This window comes from Pseudonaja textilis, chromosome 3, assembly GCF_049901715.1.
Source record: "Pseudonaja textilis isolate UNSWEBS1 chromosome 3, rPseTex1.2, whole genome shotgun sequence".
NCBI lineage: Eukaryota > Metazoa > Chordata > Lepidosauria > Squamata > Elapidae > Pseudonaja > Pseudonaja textilis.
The window spans coordinates 16,139,461-16,164,301 of NC_141992.1; the positions used below are offsets into that span (position 1 = coordinate 16,139,461).

Below are 24,841 nucleotides of genomic sequence, written 5' to 3' on the forward strand. Positions count from 1 at the left end.
GTCCTTCATTTTTTAGTCTCCAGGCCTATGATCATCTTAGTTGCTCTTCTCTGAACTTTTTCCAAAGTCTGAACATCTTTTTTGTAGTATGGTGACCAAAATTGGTTGCAGTACTCCAGGCGTGGTCTTACTAGGGTTTTATAAAGCAGTACTAATACTTTACGTGACCTTGACTCAATGCCTGTTTATATAATCCAGGATTGTATTAGCTTTTTTGGTTGCTGCTGCACACTGCTTGAAAGGCCACCAATGTAGATTAGCAATTCTTGCCTTCCCAGGCTTGTAACTTTTGGTACATATTATTGGGTTTGCAATATCATTTGTAAGTCAAGCACAAGATGCAACAGCTGGCATTGTTGCCTTCTTAAAGTGAACAGTTTTTCTCCTCATGATTAATTACTTAGCATACGTATTCAGCTCAGGAAGACATTAATTACTCAGTAGTTATTTATGTAGAATGTTCCTTTGTCTTTCAATTCCTTCAGGTTAGTGATTCTCAAACTTGGGAACTTTTAAGATGTATGGTTGTCAACTCCCAGAATGTCGAATTGAAGACTACATGTCTTAAAGTTCCCAAGTTTGAAAAAGACTATTTTAAATTATATCACTTGAAAAACCAGTTCCTGTTTGGAGTATATAATGCTTCAAAATACCCATGTCCCGCAGACATCTTACATAGTGCAAGAGCTACAGGAGATATCTAGTGTGATGAGACAGTTAAGGAATTGGGAAAAGAAACCCCAACATTCAAGTCTACTTCAGCCACCAAATGGTTTAACAGGAGATCCAAGCGAATCTATGGTGGTACCTTAGGGTTCAACATCAAGCTAGCCAGACTAGTCATCTTATGAAGTCGGCTGCAGAACATGGAAGTTTTCACCTGTTAATTAAATTGGTTATTTGGAAAAGAAGCTCCCTGGGCACCCTAGGGACAGTTCTGCTCTTAGCTCAATCTAGTTCACAGAGTTGATGGTGTGCGGATTAGAAGATCTCCAAGGTCCCTTCCAACTCTCATATTCTCTCTCTCTCTCTCTCTCAGACACACACACACACACACACTCTGTTGGAGGAATTTAATATATGGGAATTACTTGAGAGAGAGGAGAAAGATTCATGTATTAGACAATGGACAAATGGCATCTGGGTTTGTAGAAGGCATGAGGACATGGTAGAATACAGAATTGCAGAGTTGGAAGGCACTTTGGAAGTCTTCTAGTCCAAACCCCAGCCCAAGCAGAAGACCCTATACTATTCTGGACAAATGGCTGTGGAATGTATTATTGAAAACTTCCAGTATTGGAGCGCCCACAACTTCTCAAAGCAAGTTGTTTCACTGCTTATTTGTTCTGTCAGGAAATTTCTCAATTCTAGGTTGGATCTCTCTTTGATAGGTTTCCATCCATTATGTGGGTTGCCCTTAGATACTTTGGAGAATAGGATGTCTCCTTCTTTGTGACAAGTCTCAAATATCGGAAGACTGCTATGTCACTCCTGGTCCTTCTATTAGACTAGATATACCTAGTTCTTGCAATTGTTTATTTTATGTTTTGACCTCAAGACCCCAATCATCTTTGTTGCTCTTCTTGGCACTCTTTCCAGAGTCCCAACATCTTTTTGGTAATGATCAGAACTGGACGTAGTATTCCAGGTGTGGTCTTAGCAAGATAGTATATAGTGGTACTAATTCTTCATGTGTTCTTGATATTACCCTTCTATTGATGCAGTCTGGGACTGCATTAGCTTTTTTGACGGCTGTAGCAAATTGCTGGCTCATACTTAAGTGGTTATCCACTAGGACTCCAGTGGATAGTGGATAACTATCAATAATTACTACTGTTGAGCCAGGCTCCACCTATTCTTTAACGTGCATTTGGTTTTTCTTGCCTAAGTGTACAGCCTTACTTTTCTAGCCACTGAATTGCATTTTGTTGAATAGGGCCCAGTATTCAAGTCTGTCAAAATCTATCTGGATCTTGATCCTATCTTTCGAAGTGTTGGTTAATCATCCTGGTTTGGTCATCTGCAAATTTGAGGGGTTCCCCTTCTACTCCCTTATCTAAATCATTCATGAATATGTTGTAGAGTACTGGGGCTAAGATAGTACCCCACTGCATACTTCCTTCCACGTAAATGTAGTTTCTATTGAGGACTACACATTTGAATGTGGTTTGTCAGCCAGTTACAAATTCATCTGATAGTGATACTGTCTATCCACATTTTCTATCTTATCAAGAAGTAGGTTGTGGTCTACTGAAATTGGAGCAAACTTGAGCATTTCACTGGCCCACTGATTTTGTCACTTTGAAAAGAATGAAGTAAGATTAGTTTGGCATACAAACATCTTAAAGGGGCCTTTCCTATATTGTAAAGACAGACTTGGGATGAGATGCATTTTCAGTTTTGCAAGATTCTCTTAATATAACCTTACAATAAAGTGTATGCTTTTTGTCTGGACTACCTCACAAGACTGACGAGGAAGGAATGAAATTGAAGGTTTTGAATGAAAAGCAGGATAAAGGGCATTTTTTACTTTCCTGAAACCTTTAAGTTGTATATCTCACACAAGTACATATACACCCATGCTGATGAATACATACCCTAAGTTCTAATGTTTATGTGGTCAAAATGGCACTTCCAATGCCAAATGGCATATTGACACAAAGGGGGAAAGGATTGTTGCATGCTGTTGTGGAACTATAAAGAGAATGTTAGGAAATGAGAAAGGACGGAGGAAGTTCTCTCATCTCTCAGTCAAATGAAGGATATATGTCTTGCTGTTGAGGTTGTCTAAAGTTTGGAGGTGAGCCGGGAATGGAAAGCTATACTGAAAAAAATCTTTGGCAGGCTGAGCATATCACCTCCCAATATTTCATTGCAAGCTCAGCATGTAAATAAAACAATTCTTCTTTTGAAGAAATTAGCGTGCCTGGTCAGTTGACAGAAAAGGTTATTCTTATAAATGGCTTTAGGAAGTATCTAAATTCATCCTGGAACACCAGAAGGAAGCACCTGAATTTGAGACTGTCATCTATAATTATTAGGAAATCCAAAAGAAGGAATCTGACTTTTGGATGGTTCCAGCTTCCTAAGTTTGATAAGCACTTAAAGAAGTGGACTTTTGAATTTTAATTTCCTGTAATTTTAATTCGCTTTTATTAGTTTTAGGCTGATTAGAACAAGCCTTCCAAACTTTCTTTTTTCAACCTGCAGTAGATACAAATGCTGCCATCTTCTGGCTTAAGTCATGTTTAGTATCAACAATACTTTTCTTTTTAAATGTAACCTTTTAAATTTTTTTATCATTCATCCATTTTTTTTATTTACAGTGGGCAGTTAATTTCTGAAAAATTGCTTTTCAGTGCCAGGCCAAATATCATGTACAGAGATTTGTGTGGCTGTTCAGAAACATAAATCAACATAAGCAATTTGTAGATTTTTTTAAAAAAATATATATTTTAAAAATTTCATAGAAAAGACTAGCCAAAAGGGGAGGGGGAAAGGAGAAAAAAGTGCAGTACTTACTTATTTGTGCTTCGAAGACACACGCTTAGGAATTGTTTATGAAGAACTTGTGACACTTGCTCGAATCCCATCCATTTCTTGTTTCTTTAATGGTTAGTAAAAGTTTTCAATAGTAAAAACTCCTTTTACAACCTTGTAATCCTTGTTCGGGGTAGAATCGGGGCAACTGGATGGAGCTGAACATTTACTGGCCAGATGACCTCCCTGATGCCCACATGTAGTTTTACAGATAATATTACCTTGTTTTAGTAGAAATTCCAGTTTTTAGTAAAGTTTTAGTGTTTCTGATTTGATATCTAAAATATCTCAAGGGATTGGGGTCTGCAGGATTGATTTATTTATGTAAAGTTTTCACAGGGCTGTTCGAGCAAAGCTGACTACCATACTGTATACCAGTTAATAAAAATATCTGTAACAAAATGAATATCAGTTAAAAACAAGTATAACAATTATTCAGTGAGTGTAACAATTGGCCTCAAATTTATTGTGATCAGTCGTTGTAATCATTGTCCCAAATGCCCAAGGACTCTGCGAATGCCTTAAAGCAGTTATGCCTGCCATGGAAGTTGTACTTACCAAAACACTGTGGACGTGTGTAGTTCTCAACTTACAACAGTTCTGACTGGAATTTTGGTTATGAAATGATTCAGTCATTAAATGAGTTATCATGTGACCAGATCCATTTTTACGACCATTTTTAATGCAAAGTTCCCAGGGGACTTTGTTTGTTGGAAGCTGACTGGGAAGGTCACAAACCAAGACTCCACAACCATTTTAAGTATGAGCTGGTTGCCAAGAGCCCAGATTGCAATCAGGTAACCGTGGGGTATATGTGAAGCGATGGTCCTAACTTTGTGGATGTCGCCTTTTTCAAGGTGGTTGTAACTTTGAACTGTCATTGAATGGTCTTAAATTAAGGACCCCTTGTACAGTTGATCAGCAAAAGTGCATTAAGTTGATGGGGCAAACTGATTTCTGAAGTACCTTAAATGTAGATTTAAACAATTAGCAGAGGAAGGATAACATGCTTCTGGGACCTTTCCATTTCAGGTCTATGTACAAGGAATCATCAACAAATGAAAAGTTATACCGTTGATTTGTTCCCTCTAGACAGATAAAGAAGCGTAAGTCATATGGTCAACCACCTACAATTAGGAAGAGAACATTCCATAAATAATTGTACTCTATTTGCTCTTCGTGTGGCTTCAGCCTGCTTATACTACGTACAACGCCAGGGTGTAATGCTGGGGGTGGCAGAGCTCTATTAATCCTTGTTTTGCCAGCAGTGCACCAACAACTGCCATCTATGAACATGTGAGAAGAATTATTAAAATGATTCCCCTAGCAGTTCCTATATAATATTTTTAATACCTGGCAAGAATTGATCAATAAAAGATAAAGAGTGCCAGAAACAAAGAGAAATAAAGGCAAGTTATTGTTTTTTGTGTGTGTGTGGTAAAGGAACAAACTGATGATATGATACAACAGGGTATAGAATAGAATCCGCATGGTGAAAATCGTAAAATAAAACTTTTCTACCATAAGCAAAGCCAGTGTTTTGTGAAATCATCATGCAGGTTCATCATCTCTCTACATAGTTTTGTCATAGCGTAGCAACCTATTTCAGAAATTGTCAATCTGCATTTTCTTATCTGTTGTCTTTTCTGCATCAATTTGGGGCAATTAAGAGGTTCTGATAAGATGCCCAACTTTTATTTTAAAACATGGACCGCTTGCAAATTGTTAGACAGCTTAGTGAGCCTCTTAGTAAGCAGTTCGAATTCCAGCACGTACATAACTCATATAGAAAAAATGTTGCTTTATTCAGTAGCACCATCATTGTTGAAAAGAAGCATCTTGTGAAACTCTGGGGCCTGAAGTTTACAGGTTAATTCAACCAGGCTATGAAGTCTGTTCTTAGAAAATAAATCAAGTTCGAGGCCAAAGCATAAATAATAGTTGACTTTTCGATAGATATCCTGAATGGAGTTCACTGGACCACAATGTGAAAACTGATTTCTTAAAATCCCCACTGAGGCACCTTCACATTGTGCTGAAGAAGATGAGTAATAACAACCAGATTGCTGCTAAGGACACTTGCTTAACTTCCTACTAGGAAAAAAAGGTAAATTTTTAAATAACTTATAAAGATGGCACCAGAACCAAGTTAGGGCAAAAATGTAGGATCCCAACTGTGGTGAAAAGAACTTAAAAATATTTTGTTCATGATTTTATACCTTTTCGTATACTGTAAATCTTTGAGAGATGTTAAAATATTTTAAGCTGTTTGTTTTCTCACTGTTAACTATTCCACAATTCTGTTCCAAGTCCTGTTAAAGGAGGGAGCACTACGGCTGTCAGGCACAGTGCGATCCTATGCATGATTACTTGAAATTAAGCCACAGGTTATAGGCCCACAGCCTTCTAGTATAGGTAGGAACAAATGGCCAATGTACAACACTTAAAGTGAATGCAGTTCCCATAAAAACAACATGTAAAAACAGGGGAAAGGAAAAGACAACTGAGCATTTTTCTTTCTTTTTTGATTGTTCTTATTTTGGCCTCATTAAAAGCACAAGGAAGAAGCCCAACTGACAGGCACGGTTAGTTAAGTTTCTGGTAGAAATTCCTTCCTCAGTTGAAGTTCTTGTGGCACCTTCAAAATAAAAAGGAACACAAGGATTTGTAAGATAGGTTGTTTCAGAAATCATCCAATCCAAATATGGGCACAAGGATCCAAACATTTATTTTATGAACCAATTAACTCATGTCAGACATGGAAAGAACAATTGTTATGCTAAGATAAACTGACCCATTAATTCCTACAAAATCTGTAACATTTTGTTTTTTTAGTTAAGATTCATGTATATATAATAATACAATATAAGAATAATTTTATTGATGTTTGATGGTAATACTCTACTTTACAAATCCAAATTGTACTCTCCTATTACAGGTATTCCTCAACTTAGGACTATAGCTGGGACCAGAATTATCTTAAATTGTGCAGATCATTAAGGAAATCATCACACGATCTACCAGATTTTCTAACATTTTTGCGTTTCATTAAGTGAATCACCATGGTTGTTAAGTGAATGCTATGGTCGTTAAACAAATTCATTGTCTACAATGGGCTCCCCCCACAAAACCGGAAGTAAATGCTATCTGGCAAAAAAGCCACAAATCAGGGTCATATGACCACAGGGCACTGCAAACGGCTACAAATATGAGCTGGGCACAAAAAATGAATCATGTTTGAATTCTGGTCCTAAGAACATTTTGAGGGTGCATCATAACATCAAATGTTTGCTAAGCAGCCTGTCATACATTAAAAAGTACCTGTATATTTAATCTGCTTAACAGGGCTGAGAAGTATTTCAGGTTTAAAAGGGAAAACCTTCTTTGGAAAATGGTACCTGTTGGCAACTCCTAAAACTAAATACGTGAAGCTCACAGTGGAAGAGTGATTCTTAGAAAAGATGCATTTTTGCTGAATTAACTACAATTACTCAATATGTTCCCCGCTAACCTTGATTTACCAGCAAGCAGTGCAAACTAAAATTTTGGGGTCTTTTGAAGATCTATTATTCTGAGATGCACACAAATAACTGATCTCTAAGCACATGCGCCAGCACCTTTTCCATTAACCTGAACAGCTGCTAGAAAAATATAAAGAACAAAGCACATTTTCAAAGCTGACAATATTATATATACACAAACACATTCATACTCAAACTCTGAATTAAAAACGTCTCACAATGTTGTGAGTACCTTTTGTAACTTTCTTTACAAAACACCTTGGACTTAAGAGCCCCCAACATAGCATTGTAGATGTATGGGACAGAAACCCAGTTCGCCAAAAGCTTTCTATCAGAAATGTGAAAGAACTTAAAATATATTATATTACTTTAGATTGTTCTAATATTGTCCAAACATGTACATGAGAAGGTACAGCATGATGCAGGGCACTTTGGAAGCTTTTCTTTATGGCTACCACTGACTAAGGAAATAGAACATTTTGCAACATAAATGCTAGCAGAAATACATAATAGGCCAATTTTAAAAGACAAAACATAATCAAATCTGTAATATTTAATGGCAAATTGTATTTTCAAAAAGATGTATTTTTAAGATGAAATATTTGAAAAGAAAATTTGCAAAAATATAATTTAAGTATCACTTTTCTAATTAAGTCCACATAGTTAAGATTTAAATCAGTCCATGTGGATGTTATTGTTTTATCTCAAGTAGTCAATATACTTTATGAAAAAAAAACTGTTCTTCTTTGCTCCCAGTAACAGTATATCAACCACATACTACAGCAACTAACCTCCACAATTCTATATATGGAAAATCTATCAATTGCGCACACACATGGGCGTGCTGACTCTTAAATGGTTGGCCTCAAATGAACAGTAATATTGGTTGCCCTGGCTTAACAATGGTAATTAGGAATAACCAGTGCAGTAGTAAAGCACAATATCACATGACAGTGCCACTTAGAGACAGAAGTTCTGACAGTCTCCAGTTACCATTGTTAACCAAGGACCATACAGCTCATTAAGTGAGGCCCTCAAATGGCTGCAACTTCCAAACTCCTGCCAGCTTCCTCCAGTAACTTTGCTAATGGGAAGCCAGGAGGAAAGGTGGAAATTGCAATCACATAAAAATGTATGACACTGCAGCTGTTGGAAATCTGGGTCAGTTGCTGAGCGGCTGGATTGTGATCACGATTGTGAGGATGGGGACATTGTAATAGCTAGAATTTCAAGCACCGGTCTTGTTCAGTGCTGTTACAAGTTTCAACAGTCACTAAATGAGTGCTTGTTAAACACAGACTCTGTTGTATAGTTTATATTATTTTAAAACACACACACACACACTCTCCATGGCATGCCCTTAACTCCAGCATTTGCTGTGTTGGAGCAAAATAGGCATGCTCTCACCTCATATGCGTTTTCCAAAGACATAATCCAAAGACAAAAACTCCTTGAGAACACAAGGAGGAAAGGCAGAAGAGGAAACCCTTGGCTTCTTTTATTCTATCTCAAGGGCTGCCTCCCCTTCCCCCCCATTATGCACATGTATGTCTGAGATGCCATTTGTGATTTTTGTCAGTACTAAATGCCCTATTCCACCCATTTGTCATTGCTCTGGATATTTGACTACGTAAGGTTAAATGGATATTGTACTTTTTCTTGTTTTTAATTTTTTTAAAAAATTGGTGCTCTTGCTTTCTTTTAAAAGTAAAGATAACTATATTAAAGTTACTAGGCCGTACAGATGATGCTATAGAGCTTCCTATTCCATTACTACCAGTATTAGTGCTACTATTACTACTATCATTATACCTGGTTTTCAGGAAAGAAACTGCTCAAATTGAGAGATGGCCCCTCTCTCTTGTAAGCTAATACTACTGGAAGAAGAGCCAGCTCACAGCATTCCCTTCTCTTGGGAAGACAACTGGTGGCAGTAGACAAGTATTACATAAGTGGTGCACCAAAAATGTAGACCCTAATATGTTGTCACTCTTAGGCAACTTTTGAGAAAGGAGATTTTTCTATGAGCAGTCATAATCTGTCATGGCAGCATAGAAACCATGTCCTTTTCAAAAGAGGAAGAAAAAATAACTAATAAAAACAAAAATAATGAAGAAAACTAGACTGTAAAAACAGAAGTTCTGTTAAACCTAAATGAACAAAAATGTTTCATGTGGTATAAAAAAGGCCAATTAAATGCCTCCTTAGAGAAAGATTTCTTCTACCTTATGATTCAATAATGAGTATCACTTGATCCATCTACCTTATTTTAATTGATGGGAGTGTCTATACTCCTGATGAAAATTTTACAGAGAAGACAACCACGCATAAGAAATAATGATCTTTAAGGTATCTTGGTTCTATCCCATTAAAAGCACTTTACCTTGGGCCTAGAAGCCCAACTAACAAAGTATTGGTAGCCCAAATTAATAATCTGCCAGTCTTTTTCTAAACCATCTGTAGTTTCAGAACTATTTTAAAAAGCAACAAATTGCAGAAGTTGAAATGAGACGTTACAAAATTGCAGGCAATTGTGGTTTAGCTCTCAGTTTGGAGTTATAGTTGCATATAGCATATCTGCTGACATATCTTAATGACTGTAGTAAAATAATAAGCATTATTGTTAAACATTAACTTCCATTCCCTTGATGATAGCCTACTCCAACAATAGCATAGCAACTGGTTTCTGGTTGATGTTTTACTTTTGTTGTATACCTAAAAGTGCCATTGTAAAGAAGCTATGTCTTAAAGTCAAATACATGGGATTTATATTTGCAAAAAAGTAAGGCTGATACTTATAACCATGCGAAAACTTAATATTACAATTAGCTTTTGAAAAAATAGCCACCATAATGCCTGATCTGTCTTTTAGCATATTATGCATAAAATAAAGTTTTCTTGCAAAGCCTGTTACAATTATTTAATAGTTCAGATCTCTTGAATAAAAAGCACTGCATTAATTGTGGGTTTCGTAATATATTATTCTTTTTAAAAAAAGCTTTTCATAGCTGAGAATATTATTTAAATACAGGTAATCCTCAACATGGCAGAAATCTAGACCAGAATTTCCATCGCTAAATGATGCGGTCATAAAGTGCAACCACATTGCTTAGCAACAGCAATCCCTGAAATCGCGTTTGCTCTACACTAACGTAACCCCACAATTGTTGGCTGAGGCAACTTCCTGCTGGTTTCTCACGACATGTCAGTGGGGAAACCAGCAGGAAATTGCAAGTCTCAGGCCGGCAACCAGGTAAGTGGCAGCTACTGGGTGGGGGACAGAGTGAAGTATCAGGAAAGGTTGTTGGGGGACGATGCTTAAGAGGATGCAAGGAGATTCAGGAGACGCATAGCATGGGCCAGGGAAAGTACATGGGGATGAAAGGGATAACGCAAGAGGTGGAGCATGGGTCAAGAAAGATGGGCGAGCGGCAGGGCATAGATCACAAAGGGTGTGTGAGAGAGTGGCAGGGCATGGGTCATGAAGCATAATGTGAGGCAGAGAAGAAGAGTGTGAGAGAGAATTGGGAAGGGTATGGCACAGATCAGGGAGGTGCAGCAATGATTGGGGAATAGTCCCCTGAGCATAGCATAGAGGGGCTGGGAAAGTTGCTCAGGTGATGGAGACTTACCCCAGCAATTAGCCACCTTCCCTGTTGGCTTCCCCAGTGACTTTCTGAGTTAGTCATCAGAGAAGGTTGTAAATAGCAATGAGGAGGATCCAGGGCATTGCAAACTGTGAAACAGATGCATAGTGCCCAGTCTGTGAGGATGACCATAGGGATGCTGCAAGGGCTGGAATGACCATAATATCATTCGTTCAGCACTGCAGTAACTTCAAATAGTCACTGAACAAATGGCCACAGGTAGAGGACTATAATTATAGTCTAGTTAAACCAGGAGTACATTCCTCTGCATGAGTAATTGGGGTCACACACATAAACACAAAGAATGGTTACCTGCTAGAATCATAATGACTTCCATAAGATTTAACTGTAAAAATGAAAAACGCTTTTTTATAATCAGAAAGAGTATGCATTTAGTCTATATTACATTAGTTACAGCTCAGCACTCCAACACAAACGTTTAAATGTTTATGAGCTACTGTCTATGATCTAGAAATAGCACAATCAGATTCTTGCCATAAGCAGATGGTTAGGGCCAGATCTGTTCTTCCTAAAAGCCTAATGCATGCAAAGGTGATTTCAAAATATTGGCAGATAACAGTATTGGTGCAGTCAGAGTTGCTGCAGGACAGATATGTATTTTCTTGTGGCCTTCACAGTGAAACTCTGGATTGACTTGAACAAAATATTGGGCATGCACATACCTGCCTATCTGGCAGGAAGAATTCTCTCTAGTCCTACATCTAATCTCACAGATTCACATCAAAACAATCTATGGCTCTTTGGGGAGACATTTAGGTTATGTGAACTTGAAGGTAACTTTTCAACAGTGGGTAGAAGAAGGTCATTATAGGAGATGCTAATATATCAGGAATCCTTGTAAGATATCAAGCAACATGAAAACATGTGGATTAAATGTCTTTCAGATTCAGTTCTAGCATCCTCAGTTAAAATAGCATTAACTAACATTGTTCTCATCAGACACTTTCTAATCTCAAGAGGAATAGAATATTGTATTGGGATGAACTGTCTGAAGCTGCACAAATTAACTTTTTAACTTAGTATTAGCCAACCAGGAACATCAGACATGCGCTCTTTATGTAGTAGCACAACCGTGTAGTTATTGAACTGAGAAGTGTAGCAAGATTACACAATGCATAGATAAGCAGATTTCTCATTTACAGTGAAGTTAGTGATTAGTATATATATATATATGGTAGTGGTTAGTATATATATATATATATATGGTATTATATATATATATATATGGTATTCAGCTTTGTTTGGGTATTTTCCCATGTCATTATAGTTGTGCTTGTGTTCGTCTGTGTGATGGCAGATGAGATTCTGCTGAAACGTTGCTACAACTTTAAAAGCACAACTATGACGTGGGAAAATACCCGAACAAAGCTGAATACCATAAATGTAAGTACCCGCAAAAACTTAAGAAAAAAAATAATATATATATATATAATAAATAAGCAGACTTCTGCTAAATGATTAGAAAGAGCAATTGCCATCTGCCTCTATTTCCCTGCCTAACTCCAGATTATAAGCATTTGACCATTAGTCTATTAATGTGAAAAATATTTTAATTCAAATCAGTTTTATTTAAACTGTAGCAAATATTACAACATACCAACTTACAGAGATTGAATTGACAGAAATATCATAATATACAAGTTCTACAATCATGTTTTGCTCCCATTCATTATAAATAGCCATAGCATCAACCTTGAAAAAACAGTCCCTTGGCAGTCACACAGAAGATTCCGAAATAAAAATAAACCTCAACTGGAGTAACATTATAAAAGTCTTCAAACCATTTTTATTTGGTGGTATTCTGATTTGATTCCCATGCTTGATAATGTTGGAATTGGCATAAAAATGCTGAGGGCAAAACAGTTGGTAATATTTGGTAATACTTGGTAATATTATTTGGGGGGGACGGACATCCCTGTATCTACAGTCTGTTAGGGCACAGATTGGTTTACAGAAATAATCATATGCAACTGAGTCACAGAAGGTATTCGTCAATCTAAAACACTGTCCTTCATTTTTTGTTGATACCACAAGTATGGGCACAATACAATGTTAACATTTGTCCTGTTCACTCAGTCCCTGTCACTTAATACAGACCCATGGAAATGGAAGGCAGGATTCTAAATTTTAAAATTTCACAAAGATATACGGTATCATATGGTGCTTCTACATGATACAGAGCCTCAAGGCCAATAATTATCCTTTAACGCATTGCTTAAAGTTTTCAAGTTATGGTTGCATGCAGGAATTGCCCTCATTTCAAATATATAGGCCTGGTCTAGCTTGGGATTTTTAATCACAAATTTATTGTTCACGTTCATAGGTAGAAAAATAATGCATACAGGAGAAAAATAAGAACACATTATTTTGTTCTAAGTGGACAGTAGTTTAATATTAAATTGTACATTTCCATTATAAAAAGAAAAATCATTGCCTTGAGTTTTTATTGAAATAGAAAGGTGACCTATAAATATAACAACAAAATATACAAAATGTCTTCAATCACAGCTGTCTTTTTAGGTTTATTTCCTTGATCCCAGTTGTTAGCCTTTCTTTTACCTCCATCAAGGGGGAAAAAGGGGGGGGTGTTTCAGATTTTCTGCATAATATGTTTTTCAAACTGTTAAGTACCTTTAAAAGATGCAACTATTGTCTCTTGATCTAATGCAAGGATTTTGCCTCTATTAAGAAAAAGGACACACCTTCATGCACATGTCAGGCATTCCTTGCAAGGTAATTTTCCAGCCAATCAAATATGCTTTGATGTTAGTTATAGAATGTCCTGCTAAGAATTAAGAGGCAACTCCATTGAGACCAAAGACCAGGTGGCAGGAAAACAACATGGAATAATGGATAGAGATATACTCACTACTTTTTATTTCTAGGTTTTAGTTCTTCAGCAGCGTTGCGCAGAAAAATATAGTTTTTCTTTTGGGGATTATAGAATTCATGCCCCTGAGGAACAAAAAGGTTGAACACAACATTACATATAAACCTGAATAACAGCATTATAAATTAGGCACACAATATTTGTGATATTCAATTAGATTTTTCTTCACAATTACTGAGCAATCATTAATGCTATAGAAACCTTTAGTAAAGCCCAGTACCAGTTGTTCCTCGACTTAAAACTTTATGTGAAAATCTGAAAAGCAGATATGTAAGAGAAGTTAAATTCAGATGTCAGGTAAAAAGCAAGATCGAAGAGAATAAAACAATTGCTAAGTTACAGAAATTCCAGTCCCAATTGCTGTTGTAATCTGAAGACTACCTGAGGTTCTATCACCAACTGGATGAAAGGGAAAGGAGAAATTATATATATTTGTATATAATAAGAATCTATTCATACTATGGATAATGTACTAATTTTTCCAATAATCCTCTGTTATCCATCATTAGAATATGTAACACAACTGTAACAGATCTATAGGATGTTCGGTATCTTCACCTTCTTACCTGTGCCACTTCAGTTAAAATTTGCTATGAAAACTTAATATTGGTTTTCTACTTGGTACCAAGTCTTGCACCAGTGCAAGATGGAGTTCAGTGGCATCAAAATGTTGAGGTGGAATATAATGCTTAATGCTTATCATTGGCAGACATCTGAAAATTAAGTTTTTCCTTATAAAAATGTGGTTGGTATTCTGGAAGATTTCAGATTTGCTAATGTAGTAGCAAATCACAACATTCTGTCATATTAGCAATTATACAGGTAGCCCTCACTTAACAGCCACTGTTCAATGACAATTCAAAGTTAGGACAGCACTGAGCAATATATATTTATGACTAATTCTTGGAGTTGTAACCACTGCAGTGCCCCAATGGTAATGTGACTGAAATTCGGGTGCTTGGCACTGTCTCCATTTATGATCTCAGGGTATACTTCAACTCTCCTTACCCAACTATCTCTCCACCCCCCACCTCACCTTTCTGCCTGCCTCGCACTCCTCTGCCCCTGCCCCGCCCCGAGCTGGCCATAATTTCTTCTTCCTTTTGCTGATCAGGTATGTGTGGCATGGCCCTTCCTGAGGCAGCTGCTGGCTGTGTGAGACCTTCCCAAGGGTAGGAGTGAAAACGAGTGCAGTAGGATAAGAAAAGCGTGAGATCCTATCCCCGTGATGGCAAACCTATGGCACACGTGCCACAGGTGGCACACAGAGCCATTTGTGCTGGCACACAAGCTGCAGGCAAACTTACCTCACTGCGCAAGCGTGTGCCTAACAGCTGATTTTCGGCCTCCCAGAGGCTTCTGGGAGGCTTCTGCAGGCTTTTCAGGATGAAAACTAGGCCCATTTCATCACTTCCTGTTTTTCCGGAAATACTAGAAATGACTAAACGGGCCGAGTTTTTGGCCTGAGAAGCCTGCAGAAGCCTTCCTGAAGCCTCTGGGAGGCCAAAAAAAGGCCTCAAGCCTGCTGAAAATCAGCTGTGAGGCGCAGTGCAAGTAAGGGGGTGGCGGGTGTGTGTGTGTGGATTGCGTGCGCATGTGTAGGGTTGTGGGGGGCACGCATTGCCTTCTGGATGCTGGCACGTGAGCGCGAGTGTGCAAGCACGCACACAATTTTGGCACAGGAGCCCCCAAAGGTTAGCCACCACTGTCCTATCCTAACAACTAGAACTACCAATACTACTGTCATTAAATGCCATGGTTATATTTCACCCCCATTGCTTAGCAATGGAAATTCCAATTCAATTAGGGTGGTTAAGAGAGGACTACCTGTATTCAAAATCCTTTATATTTTTCAACTACTAAGCACATTATTACAGAGATCTCACTGGAAGTGTGTTCCAATTGTTAGGAACAGCAATGGAGATGTTTACTAGATATTTCAGTGCACTGGAGATGCTCACTTTTTCTAACAACTGCTAGTTGATAGAAATTATCTTAAGCAAACTCTATTACCTTTGACCAGTCATAACTAGAAGCATATGCAAATATGTTGCCATTATGGTTGAAGCAGCAAGCAGATATTGGCTGGTCTAGCTGTTCAGATGTTTTTAGCTTTGTCCGTGCATCTTTATCCCAGAAACTGAATCTGCCATCAGACCCCACAGTTGCAAGAGTGCCATGGACAGGATGGAAAGCAATCCCATTTACCTGTTAAGTAAAAATTAAAATATAATTTGAATGTTCACGTACTCTCAGTAATGAAAATTGAAAACCCACCTTACCAAGCTTATAATTTAAAAAGTATGAGGAAAAAAATGAAACAGGAAAAACAGTAATTATTTCCACAATCTGAAGACTTGTATCCTAAAGTACAGAACAAAAGCTATGTATTTGTGGCACAAAAAAGCTCCAAATAAAAGCTCCATTTTACTCTGCAACAATCAACTCCAGATCCAGTTCTGGCACTTTATTTTAAGAAGGATTCACAATAATTGGAATCAGCTCAGTTAAGCTAAATAAGTATGAACTGGAAACCTAAGAGGGACAGAAGGTTCTGAAAATATTTAACCCTGGCACAAGAAGACTAAGGGGCATATGGCAGCATTCTTCAAATATTTGAAATGATATATCATGAGAAAAAAAATCAAGACCTGTTATCTACCATTTTAGAATTCCACCAAATAATAGATTCAATATACAGGGAAGCAAAGCCCAAGTGAATGTTAGGAAAAAAAACAATCCTTCCTAACAGTAAAATCAGTTTGATAATGGCTGCAATTATTAAATGCAGTGGGCACTCCTTGCTGGTTGCGTTCAAGTGGAATGTAGGCAATTATCTGTCAGAGATACTTTAGGTTAGCTTCCCATACTGACATAACTGGATTCAGAAAACACCAACTGTGAACAATGTGGTTCTTAAACAGCCAGTATCCTTTACATTTGACTTAGTAATCCGAGTTTAGATTCAGCAATATATGATAGACTGCCAACTGCAACCTCTGCTTTAGACAATGAGAGACAGTACTACTTTCCCATATGAGATGATGATTAATGCACTCACTTTCATTACTTTTTTCACCATCAATTTTATTCTCACAAAATAAATGATTGCAATTAATTTATAAGGGAAAGAGTGACTGGAGTCATTGGTCAAATGCAAGCATTTGAAATAGGAAGGACTGTTCTTTTCATTTCCTCAAGTTAAAGCATAATTGCTTTACCGGTAGAATTAAATCAGAACCAAGCCATACTGTAACTTCTCTTTCTTTTGTATTAGCTAAATTCTGAATCCTACTTATCAAATATACTAGAGCTTGTCAGAGTAGGTTTCCACTCAGATGTGTGATATTAAATGAAAATGTACTGAGTTGAAAACACAGCAATTATTTTTGCAATATCTATCTATTTTTTTCCTTTATTTTGTCCTAGAGGAAACTTACTGCATAATCCACACAATACTTACTGCATAGATATCCTGAGGTGCAGATGTGTTTGTACCATTGGATCGATGGCATTTGAACGTAAAGTTGTCTTTGGCGCTGAAAAAAAAAAGCATTCCTTCATTTGAAGCTGCATGCAACACACACAGTTATTCTAAAAGCCTGCATTTCTTGGAATTCAACATTAAACAGCAGATCACTTCCAGATACTTACGGATTTGGTGGGTTAATATAATGAATGGCAACTCTTCCTTCGATACTTCCAAGGGCAAAGCCTGTTGGTTTGTTCACTTTGTCTTTGAAAATAGCCACACAGCGATGCTAAATAAAAGGGACTGTATTTTAATCAGGTACTATCATATATGGCAGTTGCAGCTTTCTGATTATCCCATTAGGAATAAGAAACCAATGCTGGTGTTACAGGTAGTCCTTTACTTACAACAATTTATTTAGTGACCTTTCAAAATTATGTCACTGATAAAGTGACTTATGACTGTCTTTCACACTTACAACTATTGCTACATCCCCAAGGTCACGTGATCAAAATTTATTCACTTGCTAACTGACTCATATTTGATGGTTGCAGTGTCCCAGGGTCATGTGATCACCTTTTGCGACCTTCTGACAAGCAAAGTCAATGGGAAGAAGCCAGGTTTACTTAACAACAAGCCTACTAACTTAACAACTGCAGTGATTCACTTAACTCTGGAAGGACAGGTCGTAAAACGGGACAAAATTCACTTAACAAATGTCTCTCTTAGAAACAGAAATTTTGGGTTCAATCATGGTCATATGTCGAGGACCACCATTACAATTAAAAACAAGCCATACTGCGGAAATCAAGAAAACGTAAGTTACCTGATGTTTAAGTGGAGAGTCTATCCTTCTAAATTCAGAAGGCTGATTCTCTAACTGATAAACTATCAAGCCCCTTTCTGCAGTAGCAACAACAGCCATGGGATATATCTAAAAAAGAGAAATTGTGTGAGAGCAGACCGAGAATTTTCAATTCTGATTTTATATAGTTATGTAGTAAAGAGTGTTTTATTTCACATTTACATCTAAACAGAAAAGTAATACAAAATTCAATCACATGCTTTTTTCCTGCAGTAAACGTACATCTATTTTATTATCATAACACATAATACAAATACCACTAACTACCACGGTATAAAGAAAAGACTCATGTCAAGTGTGGCATGATTCTAACTAATCAAGGCCCAAAGGCTTCTGAAATTCATCTTACCACATCGGCACAATAGCATCGTTCAGGCAGCTGCAGCGTCATCATTGGAGTGGGGGTTCGTGTATCCCAAAACTAAAAAAAAAAAAAAAAAAAGCTCAATAAGGCCTGAATAAATTCTTTTATGTAGTAGCAAAATGATCATTCATCATTTCACTTTGAAATGCCTCCAAACCCTATCCAAATTGATTCAGGAAACATATTTACAATGAATGTGGGAGACTGAAGATGCAAATGAACACATGGTTGAATAAGTCCTGCTTAGACTCAGTTGTCACCTTTCCAACTGAAGGAATAAGGATCAATTCAAAAGACTTGCAAGCATTTTTTTAATATTGGAATCAGATATACTTAGGGTAAGATTCTCTTTGTTGCAACTCTCAATATTGACTTCTCTACCATCTGAAGTACTTCAAGTATGGCCCAGTTTCTGAAAATGTACTTTTTATTGATATAAATAATTCTGGAGCATTCATCTGTATTTTTATGATATTTAAAAAAACTGTATTTATGTCAGGATACAAAATAAACTAGAACTATTCTCTTGGAAGCTCATCACTATTGTGTTCATCTATTTTGTTCACATTTTCTTTTCTGTTTGTTGCTTGTAGTTTAATTTTTAATCTGCTGCATTTTTAAAAAACATTGCTAAAAATAGTGTTACAAATGTAATACATAAAAACAGTTGTTCCTAATTGTAAAAGTTTGAAGCATTTTAAACCTTTATAATACCTAGAAATGTATTGGCACTAACTGGGAAAGAATATGTTAAATGGACACTATGGAATAGAGACTTCCCTCAAAAAACTGATACTTGAATCAATCATTAGATTTTACTCTCAAGTTCATTCACTTGGAAATAAGGCCCACATTTACAGGAATGCATTGCACCTTACTCTACCATGTATTAGCAATAATTTTTCCACAATAATTATTACACAGAACAACAGAAAACCTTTTTACACATTAAAAAAAACTTACAAGGCTTACCTTTAATGTTTTATCCCAACTTCCAGTCATCACACAACTATAATTTGGTGCTTTAATCCAATGGACTGTCTTTACAGGAGCTTCATGCTGAAGAATGTTTAAAAGAATTATTTAAACACTTTCCATTCATGCAATTATAGATTTCACTTTTCTGTAAAAAAAAAACAACCATTGGCCTAGCCTTGCTTTTACAATGCCTTTGGTAAGGCTCTTATTTCTTTCCTCTGCTCTTCCATTTAATATATAGACTGTTTACATTTCTGGTCCCATTAAAAACACATCAAACCCACAGAATTCAAACCCACAGAATTCACTCTATTAGCACTAAGATTATTATATTTCAGTCGGTTCATAGTTTTCAAATTATCTGGAAACCACCTCATAGAGAACAAATCATTTGAAAAGTGTATATTACATTCCAGTGAATAATAATCAATCTTTTATCCCACTTAAGGAAAAAAAATGCTTAGGGACAAGACTGTGTGATCAAAGCATTGTGTATAATTTCTTCCCATGCAGCTCCATCATTTAAAATGTTTGTTTTTGAGTATACCCTAAAATATTGACAAAGGTTTGTATCCTTTCTTAGAAATTAGAATTAAGTGAGGCCAATTCATTAGTATCTATCTGTGGTCCCCAACCTTTCTGACTCCAGACCGGCAGCGACGAGGGGATGGTTTCGCGCATGCAATTTAATCCTGCACATGTGAAAAGGGAACTTTGTGTGCTTGCTCACTTGCGCAGCCTAGTTCCCAACAGGCCGTGGACTGGTTCTGATCCACAGAGCATGAATTGAGGACCCCTGGTATACATAACCAATTATTTTGAGTATTATGCACTCAATGCTTTTAAGTACTGTTTCTAACAAGCTTTCCCCCCATTTTGTGGGAGAAACATTCATCAAAATTTGTGTTAAATTTGTTACAAAGACAAAAATGTACATTTGAAAATTGTACCTGTGCGATTTGTATTGCTTGATTACTGTTAAGATCCCACATTTTGGCTGTTTTGTCACAGGACCCTGTGAATACTTTACTTCCATCCTATTAAATAATAGAGAACAAAAAAACCTCATATGTATTCCATAGTGCTTAGTGAGGGTGGAGACATTTTAAAAAAGAAATACAGGTAGTACTCAATTACAAGTTCATTTGGTGACTGTTCAAAGTTACAACAGCACTGAAAAATGACTTATGACCATATTTCACAGTTATGACCTCTGCAACATTCCCAGAATCATGTGATCAAAATTCTAAGAACTATGTTACTAATTTATTAACTGCAGTGATTCACTTAACTGTGGAAAAAAAGGCCGTAAAATGGGAAAACTCATGTAACAAACGATACACTTAACAACAAAAATTTTGGGCTCAATTGTGGTCTGAAGTTGAGGACTACGTGTAGCATGATTGTTAGTAGTTAAAACTCTAAAATGGGGTTGCTTTTCTTATTCCAGGATAATTTCCTCCACAAAAGAAATTGCTTTCAGACAGTGGTTTTGATCTCACATTCCTCCTCATCTGAAAACCACTATAAACCTTTAAGTACATCTCTTCTGAAAGAATGGAACTTACATCACTCCAGCAAACATCTAGTACTGGTCCTGTATGCATCTGTTGGGCTTTTGGAATAGTTTGTCCGTTATCTTGGATTTCCCAACAACGAACCTGAAATAAATGGAAACATTTGTAAATATGAATAGCACCTGGAATGTAAGTATTTTACCCTTTTTGACAATGAAGTGCATTTAGCTTTATAAAAATGCAACAAGATATTAAGATTAGACTATCCATCGAGAAGCTCAATTCAAGGCCCCTGAGATCAATTTATACAGCAACTGGGCTATACTTCTTAATAGTTTTCCATTCCATGAGAGAATGTTTCATAAATAGAAACTTGAAAAAAGGTGTTTTTTTTGATGAAACAGATACTAGCTCATAAAGTCCAAGCAGTAATAATACATTGCCCCAGATTTTAATATTATAAAAGAACTTTCTACTTTAATGCATCTTTAGAAAAAAATAAAATAGAAATTTGACTAAATGAAATCAATTAATAGCCCAGTCCTGAAATTTTTACCTAACTCATTTCCACTTCAATACTTTGAGAGGTTTTGTTTTGATACCTTTAAAACAAATTATTAAATTGCAGCACTTCTTCATTGTTAATACTTTTTACAAACTCACTGTGTCTCATAGAGATAGCATACAGTTACCTCAACCATTGCCCACTTACGGATATCACATTTTGTCTGCAGTCATTTTCCATGCAGTAAATGCAGGGAAAGGTGAACGCATGATATGCCTCTATCTATTTTCATTTGTTACTTACATCATTTGCCCATGATCCTGCAATAAGGAAATTACCCGGCAATGTTGGTGGGCTGAAAGCCAAACAACCTATGCTGTCATCAGGTGGGGAAGTAACTTCAATATCCTGCGGAAAAAGTCAAAGTTAAAACTTCTTGTAAACACATACCATACACTTTTTAAAAATCCAATTAGTTCCAAATTGAGAGTCACATCTACCCTTCTACAATGGGGAAAAAAACCTTAGAAAAATAAAATTACAGTTTGCTCCAGTAAATATCTGCATTTAAATCTCATCACTGTGTCAAAAATGATATGCTACAGAGAATATACTCACAACCTAAAATTGGTATATTTTGTAAGCAAAAAATTAGTATCTATTAAAGATAACACTTTATAACGTCAATATAGCACTCTTTCTCCTTTCCTTTCTTCAGTCAAAGAACCTATTAAATCATATATTGCATACTTCAAAAGTGAAGTGGAAATATGAAAGGTCAGGTTCTTAAAAAAAAAAATAGCGGAGGCTTGTATCCTTGTGTGTGGTCCAAAGCACTTTTTTTCTGAATATTCTTAAGAGTCTACAACTGTAGTAACTATTTGAATGACAGTTCTAACAGCTACTTTATAGCATTCTCAAAATTTCACAGCAAATAATGCATAAACCTAAACCATTTTAATTCAGCCAAAGAAATTATATACATACACCAGTAGACAAACATGCCATCTTTTGAACTTAATTTTCAAAATATTTATGTGAAGTGATTTAGTTTTTCTCATAGCATCCAGTGGCTTAATACCTTCATTGGGTTGTGATTATCTGTAGCAGTGCTGCCAAACATACTGGTGCCTCCAGTTCCAAATCCTGATGTTGACCCAAACAAACTCATCTTGGTCCTGTTATAAGAATGCAAATGAATTTTTGGAAGTTATTTATTACAGGGTGCTCAAAATCAATATAACATATTAAATAACTCTTATTTATAATATAGGCTTTTATAATTGAAAACAGTTTACACAGAAATCAATGTAAATACACAATCATCACATGCCTTTTTTTCCTCCGCAGTTACTCTCTAGACAGGTGATATCTGCCCTAGGCTTAAGGCGTTTCCAGAACATTATTTCCATTTTATTTGGAAAATCTGTAGTCTGAAACCTTATCAAGCTTTAATGTCAAAGTTGCTCATTACGAGACTTACATGGGCTTAAGTACTCCAGTATCTTCTACAACATATTTTAAACTTGGGTTTATACTGTCAATTGAAGTGTATTTAATCTGTATATACCAGCCACATTACTTTTATTTTTAATATGGAGAAGAACTTTCTTCACACATTTTAGTGTTTCTTAAAGTACACTACATTACATTCTAGGACAGCCACTTCACTAACATATCTTTGAGCAGAATCATAAGGGTATTTGTTAGATGTGAATTAGAGCGAGCTATTTTGGTTCAGGGATTTGGGTGCTGGCCTACAAACCAGGAGACTGTGAGTTTGAACAGATCCCACTCCCTCCACTCTGCCTCTGCCCTCCCCACTTGTCATTAGATTTTAATGTTTGGTTTTAATTTATTTATGTTTTAATGTATATGTATAAATACATTTTTAATGATTGTGAGCTGCCCAGTAACCCTGTGGTAAGATAGGTGGCCAGTAAAATAGGAAGGAAGGAAGGAAGGCTGTCCCAAAGGTGCTTTTTGGGGGGGCAACTGGACTTTATTTTTTCTTTTTGAAGATGTTTCGCTTCTCATCCAAGAAACTTCTTCAGCTCTGGCAGGATAGTGGGGAATGGAAGGATTACTATCCTGTCAGAGATGAAGAAGTTTCTTGGATGAAAAGCAAAATGTCTTTGAAAGAAAAAACAAAAAAGTCCAGTTGCCTCCTGAAAAAGCAACTTTGGGACAACCATGACCTGGATAACTGAGAATCTCTACAGACTATTTTAGGCATGAAAGATTGGGTGACTTCTGGTCACTCTCTACCAAACCCATCTCATGAGGTTGTTGTTGTGGGGAAGTAACGACAAGTATTTATATATTTCTTGTCTTGAGATAGATCCATCCATTAAATAAAAAAAAAAACTTGGCAAACTCGACTCCCAGAATTTCCCAGTCAGCACTCAGGCTGAAGAAGTATCTTAAAGTTGCCAAATTTGGGGGGGTGAGAGAGAGAAGGGGAGAAATGGTATAGATTTAGGTTCAATGGGGTCGTCCTTCAGAACCGATGTGGATGTTGCCATAAGATCATTCCGGTATGGACTCAGTAGTACTCTTGACAGCCGGATTTTGGGTTTCCATGGGAACCAAAATGTCCCGCTGGGTGGCCAATTTTAGTTCAGAAAATCTCCCTTCAGCCTCAGCGAGTCTCCCCAAACCCAGCCCGTTGCCTGACTGATGGGACAACGAGGACTCAGATCGTATTTGTCTTCTCTTCTCGCCACGAATGGGGGCTGCAGATCCAACAACCTCAGGTGAGCTGGCTGGGAATTATGGGGAAAGCGGTCCAACGCACCGCGGACGGGATGCCGGTTAAGGGAACAGCACGACCGACTAGGAAGCGGTAGAAGGCAGGCAAATGCTCTCCTCCCGATAAGAGTTGGGGAAGTAAGAGGAGCTATTTAGCTCATTCTATCTAACGGTAGTTTTGTCGGCGCCCCATCCGCCCCAAAAGGACAGGGACCCGGAGAGCGAAGCAGAAGGATGGAGCCCCGGCCGACCTTAAGCCGCCTCGGCTATCTTGGAGGCCCTTTTCCGGAGAGGAGCCTTATCCGAAGAGGCACACACGCGACTTGGTCCGGCCGAGAGGAGAGAAAAAAACATTACACCCACCTATCAATCCTTCTCCCTCAAACTAGCACGCCGGTCAGGACGGCTGGGATTGTCCGCGAAGCCTAGGCCCTTCTTTACTGCGCATGCGCTAAGCCACAGTCCGCTCTCATTCGTCAACAGCAACTGGTGTTAATGGTGGGGCGTGACGTGTCGACATTGGTCCATTTCGCTGGATGGACGGCGTTCTTGCAGAACGTGATGTAAAAGTAGCCGCCCAGACTTGGGGAGGTCTCAGGGTGTTCTAGATGCTTATTAATCTCTCAGCCTCTTGACCTGATGTACTTAGACTTATATATCGCTTCACAGTGCTTTACTGCCCTCTTTAAGCGGTTTATATGTCATTTTATTGCCCCCCAACAATCTGGGTCCTCATTTTACCCACCTCGGAAGGATGGAAGGCTGAGTCA

General features: G+C 37.3%; 1 protein-coding gene and 1 long non-coding RNA gene across 4 annotated transcripts in view; one reads left to right on the forward strand and one right to left on the reverse strand.

Moving 5' to 3' along the window:
* LOC148126012 (uncharacterized) overlaps nt 1–20,871 on the forward strand; it is a 38,248-nt gene extending 17,377 nt beyond the window's left edge. The window contains exon 3 of the long non-coding RNA XR_015742683.1: nt 20,749–20,871. This is a non-coding gene — a long non-coding RNA (uncharacterized LOC148126012). The remainder of the gene's footprint in view (nt 1–20,748) is intronic.
* Nucleotides 5,325–24,519, reverse strand: RAE1 (ribonucleic acid export 1). 3 transcript variants are annotated; one of them, XM_026697453.2, is made up of 14 exons: nt 24,435–24,519; nt 22,402–22,498; nt 21,624–21,728; nt 20,867–20,959; nt 20,249–20,335; nt 19,293–19,379; nt 18,306–18,377; nt 17,918–18,025; nt 17,274–17,380; nt 17,083–17,158; nt 15,633–15,827; nt 13,599–13,684; nt 11,021–11,054; nt 5,325–6,178 (listed from the first exon to the last, which is right to left on the reverse strand). In XM_026697453.2, the coding sequence occupies exons 2-13, from the start codon at nt 22,489–22,491 to the stop codon at nt 11,051–11,053; spliced, it is 1,110 nt and encodes a 369-aa protein (XP_026553238.1). In that variant the 5' UTR covers nt 22,492–22,498; nt 24,435–24,519; the 3' UTR covers nt 5,325–6,178; nt 11,021–11,050. The 3 variants fall into 3 exon arrangements, with proteins under 3 accessions (XP_026553238.1, XP_026553239.1, XP_026553240.1); XM_026697454.2 differs by lacking the exon at nt 11,021–11,054; XM_026697455.2 differs by lacking the exons at nt 5,325–6,178; nt 11,021–11,054 and having other exon boundaries at nt 13,598–13,684.
* Nucleotides 24,520–24,841: the final 322 nt, after the last annotated feature.

Coding starts and splice junctions, on each gene's coding strand:
- RAE1 (XM_026697453.2), bottom strand. CDS start 22,491: ATGAGTTTGTTTGGGTCAACATCAGGATTTGGAACTGGAGGCACCAGT. Junction 20,336..20,866: donor TAGATGTTTGCTGGAGTGAT/GTAAGTTCCATT, acceptor ATTATTTAATAG/GATGGAAGTAAAGTATTCAC. Junction 19,380..20,248: donor AAGCAATACAAATCGCACAG/GTACAATTTTCA, acceptor AACATTCTTCAG/CATGAAGCTCCTGTAAAGAC.